Source organism: Salvelinus namaycush, unplaced genomic scaffold (genome assembly GCF_016432855.1).
Source record: "Salvelinus namaycush isolate Seneca unplaced genomic scaffold, SaNama_1.0 Scaffold245, whole genome shotgun sequence".
In the NCBI taxonomy this organism is placed as follows: Eukaryota; Metazoa; Chordata; class Actinopteri; order Salmoniformes; family Salmonidae; genus Salvelinus; species Salvelinus namaycush.
In genome coordinates, this window is record NW_024059286.1 from 178,412 (window position 1) to 195,711 (window position 17,300).

Here is a 17,300-nt window from a genome sequence, read left to right on the forward strand (position 1 = left end):
AGAGCTTCGCGCCACTTTGCTAGCTTTCCGTGCTAATTGACTGGAGAAGAGGACATTCTAAATCCAAACAACGATTGTTCTGGACAAAGGACCCCTTGTATAACATTCTGATGGAAGATCATCAAAAGTAGGACCCATTTTATGATGTTATTTCATATATCTGTCGTACATGTGTACTAGTAGTTTGCGGCCAGGTTTTGGGCACGCTCTCGCCATAACGTAAACTGCATATCGTAATGAAGTTATTTTTAGAATTCTAACACGGCGATTGCATTAAGAACTAGTGTATCTATCATTTCCTATACAACATGTATTTTTTAGTAATGTTTATGAATAGTTATTTGGTCAGAATATGTGAGTGTCAGAAAAATATCCGGACGTTGTGGGAAAAAGATGCTACGTTAGCACAATGTATAACCACTGATTTCAGCTCTAAATATGCACATCTTCGAACAAAACATAAGTGTATGTATAACCTGATGTTATAGGACTGTCATCTGATGAAGCTTATCAAGGTTAGTCAAAAATTATATATCTTTTGCTGGTTTGTTACGATCGCTAACTTTTGCTGCTGGGGAATGGCTTGTGTTTCTGGCTATTGTGGTAAGCTAATATAATGCTATATTGTGTTTTCGCTGTAAAACACTTAAAAAATCGGAAATATTGGCTGGATTCACAAGATGTTTGTCTTTAATTTGCTGTACACCATTGATTTTTCAGAAATGTTTTATGATGAGTATTTAGGTATTTGACGTTGGTGTCTGTAATTACTCTGGCTGCTTCGGTGCTATTTCTGACGGTAGCTGTGATGGTAGCTGCAATGTAAAACTGATTTATACCTCAAATATGCACATTTTTCGAACAAAACATAGATTTATTGTATAACATGTTATAAGACTGTCATCTGATGAAGTTGTTTCTTGGTTAGTTTGGTTGGTTCTTGGTTAGTTAGGTTGGCTTTGTGCATGCTACCTGTGCTGTGAAAAATGTCTGTCCTTTTTTGTATTTGGTGGTGAGCTAACATAAATATATGTGGTGTTTTCGCTGTAAAACATTTTAAAAATCGGACATGTTGGCTGGATTCACAAGATGTTTATCTTTCATATGCTGTATTGGACTTGTTAATGTGTGAAAGTTAAATATTTCTAAAAAATATATTTTGAATTTCGCGCCCTGCACTTGAAGTGGCTGTTGTCATATTGTGCCCGGCTTCGGGCTTGCAGCCCAAAGAAGTTAATGTGTGAAAGTTAAATATTTCTAAAAAATATATTTTGAATTTCGCGCCCTGCACTTGAGCTGGCTGTTGTCATAAGTGTACCGACGTCGGGCTTGCAGCCAGAAGAAGTTAAGGCACAAAGGGTTCTACAAGTTGAGGTTAATCAGATTGGTACGAGGCAGTCTAAGACACATTTTAATAAGACAGTCTTCTACTCCAACGCACTCGGCCCAAATCCTGCTGACTAAACCACTTGTAGGACCCATGGCCAAATCCTGCTGACTAAAGCACATGTAGGACCCATGGCCAAATCCTGCTGACTAAAGCACATGTAGGACTCATGGCCAAAGAGTCTATAAGGGTAAGAGTTCTATGCCACTCCAGGTTTATAGCACACAGGGAGACACTCAAACACGTTCCTCAGGCTGTAGCAACAGATAATCTCCTTAAAGGTATTCCTCATCTCCTGACTCCTGAAGGCGTAGATCAGAGGGTCGATCACAGAGTTACACATGATGAGGATGAGGTACATGTTGAAGTGAGACATGAAGCACACACAATACAGGTTCCTGGGGCAGGAGATCATCAGGATAAGGTGGAGGAAGAAGGGTGCCCAGCAGACGATGAAGATGCCCAGGAGGATTGTGAGAGTGATGGCTCCCTTCATGCTGGCCCTCTGGTGGATGGAGTTGTACCCTGGCAGAGCCGCGATGCGCTTAACGTGGGAGCGAGCCAGCATGAACATGTGGCTGTACAGCGAGGCCATGAGCACCAGCATGGTGAAGAACATGGACACCAAGCAAATGATAACAGGGGTGGTGTCGGAGTACATGATAAAGACGATGCCGCAGCCCGTGCAGAAGGTCCAGATGGCTCCGATGATGAGAGCGGCCCTTCTATGGGTCATGATGCTGTGGTAACGCAGAGCATAGAAGATGGTCACATACCGGTCCACAGCGATGGCCAGGAGAGAACACATAGACGCCACCACTGATATACAGATCATGGAGTCAAAGACGTTGTCCATCTGACGAATAAAATGGTCGTCCACAATGAGCTGCCGGTTGGTCAGCAGGTAGATGATGATGGTCTCCCAGGCGTTGGAGACGCTGACCAGCATGTCGGCCACAGCCAGGGAACACACAAAGAAGTACATGGGGGAGTGGAGGTTCTTGTTCTTGATGATGGCGCAGATGACCAGGATGTTCTCCAAAAAACTGATAATACCCAGGATGAGGAAGACCTCTATGGCGATGTTGAGCTGCTCACAGGCCTTGGGTTTGGTGAGGAAATTAGGGGCCACAGTGGTGTTGGGGTTGTAGTACAGCTGGCTGGAGTTGGTGAACAGAGCCCACATCGGCAGAGACATAGTCGTCATTTCCTCCATAGGGTTCATCTTTATAACTTTGAGTTGACCTTCAGCTCTCTCTCTTTTCAACTCACTGGCACATTGTCAGGAGCATCCTGTTCCTATGGGGAATTAAGAGGAAGAGGATTTAGTATGAGGGACAGGAATTAACTTTAATAGATACTATACAGTGAGCTCGAAAATTTGGGGACAGTGACACATTAGTTGTTGTTTTGGCTTTGTACACCATATTGGATGAACCATTTAAAAATTACGTCTGTTTGTCTTGTCCCGTCCCATGTATATATAGTTTTCTTCGTATATATTTCGTATATATATTTTTTATTTTTTTCAATTTCCATCTACGGACTGAACATACTCTCCTGCAACCCGCCTTACCCAATGTGGTACGGATCTGCTATTTTTTACACTTTAGAACCGGAACCCCCATCAGCAGCTAGCCAGCTAACTAGCTACTAGCTAGTAGTCAGTTAGCCACTGCTAGCGGTCATCACCGTTAACTTGGACATCCACCAGCCTCAGCCTGGTCAATTCCTGCCAGTCTGCACAGCGCGATTTCAACCCAGAGCTTATTGGACTGCTTTTTCTCTACCTCACCTCCGGATTCCTACCGCAAGCTCTGAACCTTTACACCGGATCATCGCAGCTAGCTAGCTGCTATCCGAGTGGCTACTGTCTCTGTCCCGAAGAAAGCACCAGACAGCCTGGAGCTAGCCTCGAGCTAGGCCCGTATCCCGGGTAGCTGAAGAGGTCCATCAGCCAATTCTTGGGTGACAATATCTATTTTGCCCATTGGCCTGGTTCCTTTTACTGCCGACACGGAGCCCGGCCGATCCATCACGACTGGTCGGCCGACGTAACCGTCCGGGGGGTTTCAACAGGCTCTTCCTTTGCAACGTCCCCCGAAGGCCCATCTACTAGCCTGCTAGCCCCGGCCTGCTAGCTATCTGAATCACCATGTCTCCAGCTCACCTAGCTACTCACTGGACCCTATGATCACTCGGCTACACATGCTTCTCCCTAATGTTAATATGCCTTGTCTATTGCTGTTTTGGTGTTAGTGACTATTGTCTTATTTCACTGTAGAGCCTCCAGCCCTGCTCAATATGTCTTAGGGTTAGGGTTAGGGTTAGCCGTTTTGTTCCACCCCCCACACATGCGGTGACCTCACCTATCTTAAATGGTGACTCTAAAGACAAAACCTCTCATCAACACTCAATGCCTAGGTTTACCTCCACTGTATTCACATCCTACCATACCCTTGTCTGTACATTATGCCTTGAATCTATTCTTCCACGCCTAGAAAATCTGCTCCTTTTACTCTCTGTTCCAAATCACTAGACGACCAGTTCTTATAGCCTTTAGCCATACCTTTATCCTACTCCTCCTCTGTTCCTCTGGTGATGTAGTGGTTAACCCAGGCCCTGCAGCCCCTAGCTCCACTCCCATTCCCCAGGCACTCTCATTTGTTTGACTTCTGGAACCATAAAAGTCTTGGTTTCATGTTTTAAAACATCAGAATCCTCCTCCCTAAGTTTGTTTTATTCACTACTTTAACACACTCCACCATCTCAGATGTCCTAGCAGTGTCTGAATCCTGGCTTAGAAAGGCCACCTAAAATCCTGAGAATTTCCGTCCCTAACTATAACATTTTCCAATAAAGATAGAACTGCCAAAGAGGGCAGAGTTGCAATCTACTGCAGAGATAGCCAGCAGAGTTCTGTCATACTATCCAGGTTTGTGCCCAAACAATTCGAGCTTCTACTTCTAAAAATCCACCTTTCCAGAAACAATTCTCTCAACGTTGCCGCTTGTTATAGACCCCTTCAGCCCACAGCTGTGCCCTGGACACCACATGTGAATTAATTGTCCTACATTTATCTTCAGAGTTTGCACTATTAGGTGACCTAAACTGGGACATGCTTAACACCCCGGCCGTGCTACAATCTAAACTTGACGCCCTCAATCTCACAATAATTATCAAGGAACCTACCAAGTACAACCCTAAATCCGTAACAATGGGCACCCTCTTAGGTATCATCCTGGCCAACATGCCCTCTAAACACACCTGTCTTCAACCAGGATCTCAGCGATCATTGCCTCATTGCCTGTGTGCGTAATGGATCTGCGGTCAAACAACCATCCCTCATCACTGTCAAACGCTCCCTAAAACACTTCAGCGAGCAGGCCCTTCTAATCGACCTGACCCGGGTATCCTGGAAGGATATTGACCTCATCCCGTCAGTAGAGGATGCCTGGTTGCTCTTTAAAAGTGCTTTCCTCACCGTCTTAAATAAGCATGCCCCATTCAAACAATTTTGAACTAAGAACAGATATAGTTGGTCCAACCCAGACTTCATTGCCCTTGGCCAGCAAAAAAACATCCTGTGGCGTTCTGCATTAGCATCGAATAGCCCCCGCAATATGCCACTTTTCAGGGAAGTCAGGAACCAATAGTCAGTTAGGAAAGCAAAGGCTAGCTTTTCAAACAGAAATTAGCATCCTGTAACACTAATTCCAAAAAGTTTTGGGACACTGCAAAGTCCATGGAAAATGAGAGAACCTCCTCCCAGCTGTCCACTGCACTGAGGATAGGAAACATTGTCACCACCGATAAATCTACGATAATCGATAATTTCAAGAAGCATTTTTCTATTGCTGGCCATGCTGGTTCACCAACTACTTCTCAGATAGAGTTCAGTGTGTCAAATCGGAGGGCCTGTTGTCCGGTCCTCTGGCTGTCTCTGTGGGGGTGCCACAGGGTTCAATTCTTGGGCCGACTCTTTTCTCTGTATATATCAATGATGTCGCTCTTGCTGCTGGTGATTCTCTGATCCACCTCTTCGCAGACGACACCATTCTGTATACGTCTGGCCATTCTTTGGGCACTGTTAACTAACCTCCAGATGAGCTTCGATGCCATACAACACTCCTTCTGTGGCCTCCAACTGCTCTTAAATGCTAGTAAAACTAAGTGCATGCTCTTCAACCGATTGCTGCTCCCATCCTCCCGCCCATCCAGCATTACTACTCTGGACGGTTCTGACTTAGAATATGTGGACAACTACAAATACCTAGGTGTCTGGTTGGACTGTAAACTCTCCTTCCAGACTCACATTAAGCATCTCCAATCCAAAATCAAATCTAGAATCGGCTTCCTATTTTGCAACAAAGCATCCTTCACTCATGCTGCCAAACATACCCTCGTAAAACTGACCATCCTACTGATCCTTGACTTCTACGATGTAATTTACAAAATAGCATCCAACACTCTACTCAGCAAACTGGATGTAGTCTATCACAGTGCCATCCGTTTTGTCACCAAAGCCCCATATACCACCCACCACTGCGACCTGTATGCTCTCGTTGGCTGGCCCTCGCTTCATATTCGTCCCAAACCCACTGGTTCCAGGTCATCTATAAGTCTTTGTTAGGTAAAGCTCCGCCTTATCTCAGCTCACTGGTCACCATAGCAGCACCCACCCGTAGCACGCGCTCCAGCAGGTATATTTCACTGGTCATCCCCAAAGCAAACACTTCCTTTGGCCGCCTTTCCTTCCAGTTCTCTGCTGCCAATGACTGGAACGAATTGCAAAAATCACTGAAGCTGGAGTCTTATATCTCCCTCTTTAACTTTAAACAACATTTTCAACTGCTAGAGGTCAATAGGCCTTCCCACACGTACACTGTCAAAATATTGACACATTCAGTGACAGGTGAAATATAGAATTTTATAAGCGAGACAAACTATAAAATGGTGTGCAGGGAGAGGGTTGTAATTTCTGTCCCAGGGATGTCTATCTCTCTATCGATCAGACAAAACACTCTGATGCTGGATGAATCAGACCACATAATTTAGCCAATTGGTGGAAATGACTGGAAGGAAATAGCAGCAAATTGTTTGAGGTAGAAACAGACTTCCTACATCAATGTGTTCACCTTTAGGTTCGTGGTTGGGTTTAAAATTCACCTCACACGGCATTTGATGGAGAGAAAAAAACCTACACCACCCTGGACAGATTCATTGTTAATGTCCCTAAATCCGCCTCAGAGTAAGACAACAGTTTAAGGCATGATTTTAGGACTGGCAGGGAGAGAGAGAATACATGGATTAATAAACCAGGAGGAGAGAGAGAATACACGGATGAACAAACCAGGTGGAGAGAGAGAGAGAATAGATGGATGAACAAACCAGGGGGAGAGAGAGAGAGAATACATGGATTAATAAACCAGGAGGAGAGAGAGAGAGAATACATGGATTAATAAACCAGGAGGAGAGAGAGAGAGAATACATGGATGAACAAAGCAGGAGGAGAGAGAGAGAGAATACATGGATGAACAAAGCAGGAGGAGAGAGAGAGAATACATAGATGAACAAAGCAGGAGGAGAGAGAGAATACATGGATGAACAAAGCAAGAGAGAGAGAGAATACATGGATGAACAAAGCAGGAGGAGAGAGAGATAGAGAATACATGGATGACCAAAGCAGGAGGAGAGAGAGAATACATGGATGACCAAAGCAGGAGAGAGAGGTGTTTTGCAGGGTTTACTTGAGAAAGGAATAAACCGGCATGTTCCTCTTGGACACCTGGAGATAAATAGAGCATGATGGGACAGGGACTGAACATGTGCTCGTTTTTCCCAAACAAAGCCAGGACATCACATGAGAGCTAGAAGCTTCATTACTCCTCAAAGGATGTCTTCTTTTAAAGAGATCCCAGCTGCTCAGCCCTACCCATTCCTCTCTTGGTCCGTAATCAGTAATATTTTCAGAGTATGAGTACTGATTTAGGTTCAGTTGAGCTGTTTAGATATAAGATAAGACTAGTGGACATGACTCTAGATCAGCACTCCTATTCTGAGAGAATTTCTAAATACTGTGTGGTGTACAGCAGGTCAGCCACCAGGGGGAGACCCGTCGAGGCTTGGTGACAGACGGAGTATATATCACGAGGAGATGGCTCCATCTGCTGGACGTGCCAGGTCTCGACGGGCTCTCCGGCCAGGACTAATTGGGGCTGATTGGGGATTGGTGAGTAATCAAGGGCTGATTGCTCACCAGCTGTACAACTCCCATCAAGCTGCCAGAAGGGCAGCACACAAGGGAGAGACAGGTGGAGGATAGGACTCCCGTATAGTTGGGGAAGGTACCAGAGGTAACAGGAGAGAGTTCAGTTTTTGATCCCCACAGGATACAGCAAGACCTGGAGCCCAGAAGACAGTATCCTAGAGGGTCTCATGGGGGAGACCTATTCTTTTCTTTTAGACTATTATTTTAATAAACACCTTTGAAACTGAGCTATCCAACTCTGTCTGTGTCTGATCTGTGTAAACGTTTTGAACCAACCCCCTGGTCTGCCACAACTGGTGGATCATTCCATTGTGATATATCCCCCTATCAGCCCTAAATCTCTCTATCACACATTTCAGCCCTAAATCTCTCTAAAACCTCCCCTTTCATCCCTTCATCTCTCTAATATCTACATGTCAGCCTTAAATCTCTCAACAATCTCCAATATCTGCCCTTTACCTCTCTAAGATCTCACCTTTTAGTCCTACATCTCTAATATCTCCCTGTCAGCCATCTATCTCTCTAATATCTCACTGAAAACCTAAATCTCTCTAATATCTCCCCTTTCTGCCCGTTATCTCTCTAATATCTCACTGTCAGCCCTGAATCTCTCTAATATCTCCCTGTCAGCTCAAAATATCTCTAAAATCTCCCTGTCAGCCCTAAATCTCTCGAATATCTCCCCTTTCAGCCCTACATCTCTCTACAATCTCCCATTTTAGACTTAAATCACCCTAAAATCTCACCGCCAGCCCTAAATCTCTCTAATATCACAAATATCAGCCAATCTCTCTAATATCTCCCTGTCAGCCCTAAATCTCTCATATCTCCAATATCTGCCCTTTACCTCTCTAACATCTCCCCTTATAGTCCTACATCTCTCTAATATCTCCCTGTCAGCCATAAATCTCTCAAATATCCCATTTCAGCATTACATCTCTAATATCTCCCTGTCACCCCCAAATATTTCTAATATCTGCCTTTCAGCCAACATCTCTCTAATATCGCCAATATCAGCCGTAAATCTCTCTAATATCTCCCTGTCAGCCCTAAATATCTCTAATATCTCCATGTCAGCCCTAAATATCTCTAATATCTCCTAAATCAGCCCTTAATCTCTCTTATATCTCCACTTTCAGCCTTATATCTCTATAATACCTCCCATTTCAGACCTAAATCTCGCTAATATCTCCTTGTCAGCCCTACATCGCTCATATCTCCAATATCAGCCATTAATCTCTCTAATATCTCCCCTTTTAGCCCTACATCTCTTTAACATCTCCATGTATGCCCTATATCCCTCTAATAACTCCCTGTCAGCCCTACTTATCTCTAATGTATCCCTGTCAGCCCTAAATCTCTCAAATATCTCCAATATCAGCCCTTAATTGCTCTAAAATCGTCCCTTTCAACCCTATATCTCTACAATATCTCCCCTTTCAGTACTTAATCTCTCTAATATCTCCCATCTTAGTCCTACATTTCTCTAATATCTCCCTGTAAGCCCTAAATATCTCCAATGTCAGTACTTAATGTCTCTATCTCCCCTTTTAGCCCTACATCTCTCAAATATCTCCAATGTCAGTACTTAATCTCTCTAAAATCTCCCATCTTAGTCCTACATCTCTCTAATATCTCCCTGTCAGATGTAAATCTTTCTAATATCTCTCCTTTCCTCCCTTCAACTCTCTAAAATCTCAATGTCAGCCCTAAATATCTCTAAATATCTCCAGTATCTGCACTACATCTCTCTAATATCTCCCTGTCAGCTCTACATCTCTCTAATATCTCCCTGTCAGCTCTACATCTCTCTAATATCTCCCTGTCAGCTCTACATCTCTCTAATATCTCCCCTTACAGGCCTAAATCTCTCTTATATCTTCCTGTCAGCCATCAATCTCTCTATTATCACCCTGTCAGCCTTAAATCTCAAATATCTCCCGTTCAGCCCTATATCTCTCTAATGTCTCCTTGTCAGCCCTAAAATCTCTAAAATCTCCATGTCAGCACTAAATATCTCAAATATAACCCTGTCAGCCTTACATCTCTCTAGCATCTCCCGTTCAGCCTTACATCTCATTAGTATCTCCCGTTCAGCCTTACATCTCTCTAGTATCTCCCGTTCAGCCTTGCATCTCTCTAGTATCTCCCGTTCAGCCTTGCATCTCTCTAGCATCTCCCGTTCAGCCTTACATCTCATTAGTATCTCCCGTTCAGCCTTACATCTCTCTAGTATCTCCCGTTCAGCCTTGCATCTCTCTAGTATCTCCCGTTCAGCCTTGCATCTCTCTAGTATCTCCCGTTCAGCCTTGCATCTCTCTAGTATCTCCCGTTCAGCCTTGCATCTCTCTAGTATCTACCGTTCAGCCTTGCATCTCTCTAGTATCTCCCGTTCAGCCTTGCATCTCTCTAGTATCTCCCGTTCAGCCTTACATCTCTCTAGTATCTACCGTTCAGCCTTACATCTCTCTAGTATCTCCCGTTCAGCCTTGCATCTCTCTAGTATCTCCCGTTCAGCCTTACATCTCTCTAGTATCTCCCGTTCAGCCTTACATCTCATTAGTATCTCCCGTTCAGCCTTACATCTCTCTAGTATCTCCCGTTCAGCCTTACATCTCTCTAGTATCTACCGTTCAGCCTTACATCTCTCTAGTATCTACCGTTCAGCCCTTAATCGTTCTAATTTCTGCCTGCCAGCTCTAAATCGAAGTCTGTAGTTCATCTACACTACCCTGGCCTACACTAAGAGACCTGGCTGTCTGTAGTTAATCTACACTACCCTGGCCTACACTAAGAGACCTGGCTGTCTGTAGTTAATCTACACTACCCTGGCCTACACTAAGAGACCTGGCTGTCTGTAGTTAATCTACACTACCCTGGCCTACACTAAGAGACCTGGCTGTCTGTAGTTAATCTACAATATACTGGCCTACACTAAGAGACCTGGCTGTCTGTAGTTAATCTACACTACCCTGGCCTACACTAAGAGACCTGGCTGTCTGTATTTAATCTACACTACCCTGGCCTACACTAAGAGACCTGGCTGTCTGTAGTTAATCTACACTACCCTGGCCTACACTAAGAGACCTGGCTGTCTGTCTACACTACCCTGGCCTACACTAAGAGACCTGGCTGTCTGTAGTTAATCTACACTACCCTGGCCTACACTAAGAGACCTGGCTGTCTGTAGTTCATCTACACTACCCTGGCCTGCACTAAGAGACCTGGCTGTCTGTAGTTAATCTACACTACCCTGGCCTGCACTAAGAGACCTGGCTGTCTGTAGTTCATCTACACTACCCTGGCCTACACTAAGAGACTTGGCTGTCTGTAGTTAATCTACACTACCCTGGCCTGCACTAAGAGACCTGGCTGTCTGTATTTAATCTACACTACCCTGGCCTGCACTAAGAGACCTGGCTGTCTGTAGTTCATCTACACTACCCTGGCCTACACTAAGAGACCTGGCTGTCTGTAGTTAATCTACACTACCCTGGCCTGCACTAAGAGACCTGGCTGTCTGTATTTAATCTACACTACCCTGGCCTACACTAAGAGACCTGGCTGTCTGTAGTTCATCTACACTACCCTGGCCTCCACTAAGAGACCTGGCTGTCTGTAGTTCATCTACACTACCCTGGCCTACACTAAGAGACCTGGCTGTCTGTAGTTCATCTACACTACCCTGGCCTGCACTAAGAGACCTGGCTGTCTGTCTACACTACTCTGGCCTACACTAAGAGACCTGGCTGTCTGTAGTTCATCTACACTACCCTGGCCTACACTAAGAGACCTGGCTGTCTGTAGTTCATCTACACTACCCTGGCCTGCACTAAGAGACCTGGCTGTCTGTAGTTAATCTACACTACCCTGGCCTACACTAAGAGACCTGGCTGTCTGTAGTTCATCTACACTACCCTGGCCTACACTAAGAGACCTGGCTGTCTGTAGTTCATCTACACTACCCTGGCCTACACTAAGAGACCTGGCTGTCTGTAGTTCATCTACACTACCCTGGCCTGCACTAAGAGACCTGGCTGTCTGTAGTTCATCTACACTACCCTGGCCTGCACTAAGAGACCTGGCTGTCTGTATTTAATCTACACTACCCTGGCCTGCACTAAGAGACCTGGCTGTCTGTATTTAATCTACACTACCCTGGCCTACACTAAGAGACCTGGCTGTCTGTAGTTCATCTACACTACCCTGGCCTACACTAAGAGACCTGGCTGTCTGTAGTTAATCTACACTACCCTGGCCTACACTAAGAGACCTGGCTGTCTGTAGTTCATCTACACTACCCTGGCCTCCACTAAGAGACCTGGCTGACTGTAGTTCATCTACACTACCCTGGCCTACACTAAGAGACCTGGCTGTCTGTCTACACTACCCTGGCCTGCACTAAGAGACCTGGCTGTCTGTAGTTAATCTACACTACCCTGGCCTACAATAAGAGACCTGGCTGTCTGTAGTTAATCTACACTACCCTGGCCTACACTAAGAGACCTGGCTGTCTGTCTACACTACCCTGGCCTGCACTAAGAGACCTGGCTGTCTGTAGTTAATCTACACTACCCTGGCCTACACTAAGAGACCTGGCTGTCTGTAGTTCATCTACACTACCCTGGCCTGCACTAAGAGACCTGGCTGTCTGTATTTAATCTACACTACCCTGGCCTACACTAAGAGACCTGGCTGTCTGTATTTAATCTACACTACCCTGGCCTACACTAAGAGACCTGGCTGTCTGTAGTTCATCTACACTACCCTGGCCTGCACTAAGAGACCTGGCTGTCTGTAGTTCATCTACACTACCCTGGCCTCCACTAAGAGACCTGGCTGTCTGTAGTTAATCTACACTACCCTGGCCTACACTAAGAGACCTGGCTGTCTGTAGTTAATCTACACTACCCTGGCCTACACTAAGAGACCTGGCTGTCTGTCTACACTACCCTGGCCTCCACTAAGAGACCTGGCTGTCTGTAGTTAATCTACACTACCCTGGCCTACACTAAGAGACCTGGCTGTCTGTAGTTAATCTACACTACCCTGGCCTACACTAAGAGACCTGGCTGTCTGTAGTTCATCTACACTACCCTGGCCTGCACTAAGAGACCTGGCTGTCTGTCTACACTACCCTGGCCTGCACTAAGAGACATGGCTGTCTGTAGTTAATCTACACTACCCTGGCCTACACTAAGAGACCTGGCTGTCTGTATTTAATCTACACTACCCTGGCCTGCACTAAGAGACCTGGCTGTCTGTATTTAATCTACACTACCCTGGCCTACACTAAGAGACCTGGCTGTCTGTATTTAATCTACACTACCCTGGCCTACACTAAGAGACCTGGCTGTCTGTAGTTCATCTACACTACCCTGGCCTACACTAAGAGACCTGGCTGTCTGTAGTTCATCTACACTACCCTGGCCTGCACTAAGAGACCTGGCTGTCTGTAGTTAATCTACACTACCCTGGCCTACACTAAGAGACCTGGCTGTCTGTATTTAATCTACACTACCCTGGCCTACACTAAGAGACCTGGCTGTCTGTAGTTAATCTACACTACCCTGGCCTACACTAAGAGACCTGGCTGTCTGTAGTTCATCTACACTACCCTGGCCTGCACTAAGAGACCTGGCTGTCTGTAGTTAATCTACACTACCCTGGCCTACACTAAGAGACCTGGCTGCCTGTAGTTAATCTACACTACCCTGGCCTACACTAAGAGACCTGGCTGTCTGTAGTTAATCTACACTACCCTAGCCTACACTAAGAGACCTGGCTGTCTGTAGTTAATCTACACTACCCTGGCCTACACTAAGAGACCTGGCTGTCTGTAGTTAATCTACACTACCCTGGCCTACACTAAGAGACCTGGCTGTCTGTAGTTAATCTACACTACCCTGGCCTGCACTAAGAGACCTGGCTGTCTGTAGTTCATCTACACTACCCTGGCCTACACTAAGAGACCTGGCTGTCTGTAGTTAATCTACACTACCCTGGCCTACACTAAGAGACCTGGCTGTCTGTCTACACTACCCTGGCCCACACTAAGAGACCTGGCTGTCTGTAGTTCATCTACACTACCCTGGCCTGCACTAAGAGACCTGGCTGTCTGTAGTTCATCTACACTACCCTGGCCTGCACTAAGAGACCTGGCTGTCTGTAGTTAATCTACACTACCCTGGCCTACACTAAGAGACCTGGCTGTCTGTAGTTCATCTACACTACCCTGGCCTACACTAAGAGACCTGGCTGTCTGTAGTTAATCTACACTACCCTGGCCTGCACTAAGAGACCTGGCTGTCTGTCTACACTACCCTGGCCTACACTAAGAGACCTGGCTGTCTGTAGTTAATCTACACTACCCTGGCCTGCACTAAGAGACCTGGCTGTCTGTAGTTCATCTACACTACCCTGGCCTACACTAAGAGACCTGGCTGTCTGTAGTTCATCTACACTACCCTGGCCTGCACTAAGAGACCTGGCTGTCTGTAGTTAATCTACACTACCCTGGCCTGCACTAAGAGACCTGGCTGTCTGTCTACACTACCCTGGCCTGCACTTAGAGACCTGGCTGTCTGTAGTTCATCTACACTACCCTGGCCTGCACTAAGAGACCTGGCTGTCTGTATTTAATCTACACTATCCTGGCCTACACTAAGAGACCTGGCTGTCTGTAGTTCATCTACACTACCCTGGCCTACACTAAGAGACCTGGCTGTCTGTCTACACTACCCTGGCCTACACTAAGAGACCTGGCTGTCTGTAGTTAATCTACACTACCCTGGCCTCCACTAAGAGACCTGGCTGCCTGTAGTTCATCTACACTACCCTGGCCTGCATTAAGAGACCTGGCTGTCTGTAGTTAATCTACACTACCCTGGCCTGCACTAAGAGACCTGGCTGTCTGTAGTTCATCTACACTACCCTGGCCTACACTAAGAGACCTGGCTGTCTGTCTACACTACCCTGGCCTGCACTAAGAGACCTGGCTGTCTGTAGTTAATCTACACTACCCTGGCCTGCACTAAGAGACCTGGCTGTCTGTCTACACTACCCTGGCCTCCACTAAGAGACCTGGCTGCCTGTAGTTCATCTACACTACCCTGGCCTGCACTAAGATACCTGGCTGCCTGTAGTTCATCTACACTACCCTGGCCTGCACTAAGAGACCTGGCTGTCTGTAGTTAATCTACACTACCCTGGCCTACACTAAGAGACCTGGCTGTCTGTATTTAATCTACACTACCCTGGCCTACACTAAGAGACCTGGCTGTCTGTAGTTAATCTACACTACCCTGGCCTCCACTAAGAGACCTGGCTGCCTGTAGTTCATCTACACTACCCTGGCCTGCATTAAGAGACCTGGCTGTCTGTAGTTAATCTACACTACCCTGGCCTGCACTAAGAGACCTGGCTGTCTGTAGTTCATCTACACTACCCTGGCCTACACTAAGAGACCTGGCTGTCTGTCTACACTACCCTGGCCTGCACTAAGAGACCTGGCTGTCTGTAGTTAATCTACACTACCCTGGCCTGCACTAAGAGACCTGGCTGTCTGTAGTTAATCTACACTACCCTGGCCTGGCCTACACTAAGAGACCTGGCTGTCTGTAGTTAATCTACACTACCCTGGCCTGCACTAAGAGACCTGGCTGTCTGTCTACACTACCCTGGCCTGCACTAAGAGACCTGGCTGTCTGTAGTTAATCTACACTACCCTGGCCTCCACTAAGAGACCTGGCTGTCTGTATTTAATCTACACTACCCTGGCCTACACTAAGAGACCTGGCTGTCTGTAGTTCATCTACACTACCCTGGCCTGCACTAAGAGACCTGGCTGTCTGTAGTTAATCTACACTACCCTGGCCTACACTAAGAGACCTGGCTGTCTGTAGTTAATCTACACTACCCTGGCCTACACTAAGAGACCTGGCTGTCTGTAGTTCATCTACACTACCCTGGCCTGCACTAAGAGACCTGGCTGTCTGTAGTTAATCTACACTACCCTGGCCTACACTAAGAGACCTGGCTGTCTGTAGTTCATCTACACTACCCTGGCCTACACTAAGAGACCTGGCTGTCTGTAGTTCATCTACACTACCCTGGCCTGCACTAAGAGACCTGGCTGTCTGTAGTTAATCTACACTACCCTGGCCTACACTAAGAGACCTGGCTGTCTGTAGTTAATCTACACTACCCTGGCCTGCACTAAGAGACCTGGCTGTCTGTAGTTAATCTACACTACCCTGGCCTCCACTAAGAGACCTGGCTGTCTGTAGTTAATCTACACTACCCTGGCCTGCACTAAGAGACCTGGCTGTCTGTAGTTAATCTACACTACCCTGGCCTGCACTAAGAGACCTGGCTGTCTGTAGTTAATCTACACTACCCTGGCCTCCACTAAGAGACCTGGCTGTCTGTAGTTAATCTACACTACCCTGGCCTCCACTAAGAGACCTGGCTGTCTGTAGTTCATCTACACTACCCTGGCCTGCACTAAGAGACCTGGCTGTCTGTCTACACTACCCTGGCCTACACTAAGAGACCTGGCTGTCTGTAGTTAATCTAAACTACCCTGGCCTGCACTAAGAGACCTGGCTGTCTGTCTACACTACCCTGGCCTACACTAAGAGACCTGGCTGTCTGTAGTTAATCTACACTACCCTGGCCTACACTAAGAGACCTGGCTGTCTGTAGTTAATCTACACTACCCTGGCCTGCACTAAGAGACCTGGCTGTCTGTAGTTAATCTACACTACCCTGGCCTGCACTAAGAGACCTGGCTGTCTGCTTTCTGTCTTCCACACCTCTCTCTCTCTCTCTCTCTCCCCCTCTCTCTCTAACACTCCCTCATCCTCTCTCTCTCTCTCTCCCCCTCTCTCTCTAACACTCCCTCGTTCTCTCTCTCTCTCTCTCTCTCTCTCCCCCTCTCTCTCTAACACTCCCTCGTTCTCTCTCTCTCTCTCTCTCCCCCTCTCTCTCTAACACTCCCTTGTTCTCTCTCTCTCTCTCTTTGAATCTCTATACATTACTAGTAACAGGTTATCAACAGCATTAGTATCATGTTTGGTACTTGGCCTCCATCTCTCTCCCTTCCTCAGGTCTCTCATCCATTGCTCCTCAAACCTCCTCTAATATTCAATTTAAATACGTCCCTCCATCTCTCTCCCTTCCTCAGGTTTCTCATCCATCTCTCCTCAATCCTCTACTATTCTTTTTAAATAGGAGCTTCCATCTCTATCCCTTCCTCAGGTTTCTCATCCATCTCTCCTCAATCCTCTACTATTCTTTTTAAATGGGAGCCCACATCTCTCTCCTCCCAATTTGTCCAAACAGGCTTTGAACATTGACTCGCTGTTGAGCCTCTGTCTGGACCCACCCAACCCCCACTCCGACTTCCTCACACCCACGCACTGAACCGCTGACTCAAGCTCGCAGGCACACAGAACCACAGAGAGCAGACAGAGATCTACAAACCATGTTATTTTATGAAATAGTCTGGCTGAATGGCAGACAAGCAAGTTACTGAAAGAGTAAATGTCTGGGTAACTCTACTGATAGTGTAGGTGTCTAGGATGGTAACTCTACTGGTAGTGTAGGTGTCTAGGATAGTAACTCTACTGGTAGTGTAGG

The 17,300-nt window shown here is 46.4% G+C and overlaps 1 protein-coding gene across 1 annotated transcript; it reads right to left on the minus strand.

The window, feature by feature from the left end:
* Positions 1-1,586: 1,586 nt before the first annotated feature.
* Positions 1,587-2,612, minus strand: LOC120038973 (melanocortin receptor 5-like). The gene has a single exon (XM_038984500.1). The coding sequence runs from the start codon at positions 2,610-2,612 to the stop codon at positions 1,587-1,589; it is 1,026 nt and encodes a 341-aa protein (XP_038840428.1).
* Positions 2,613-17,300: the final 14,688 nt, after the last annotated feature.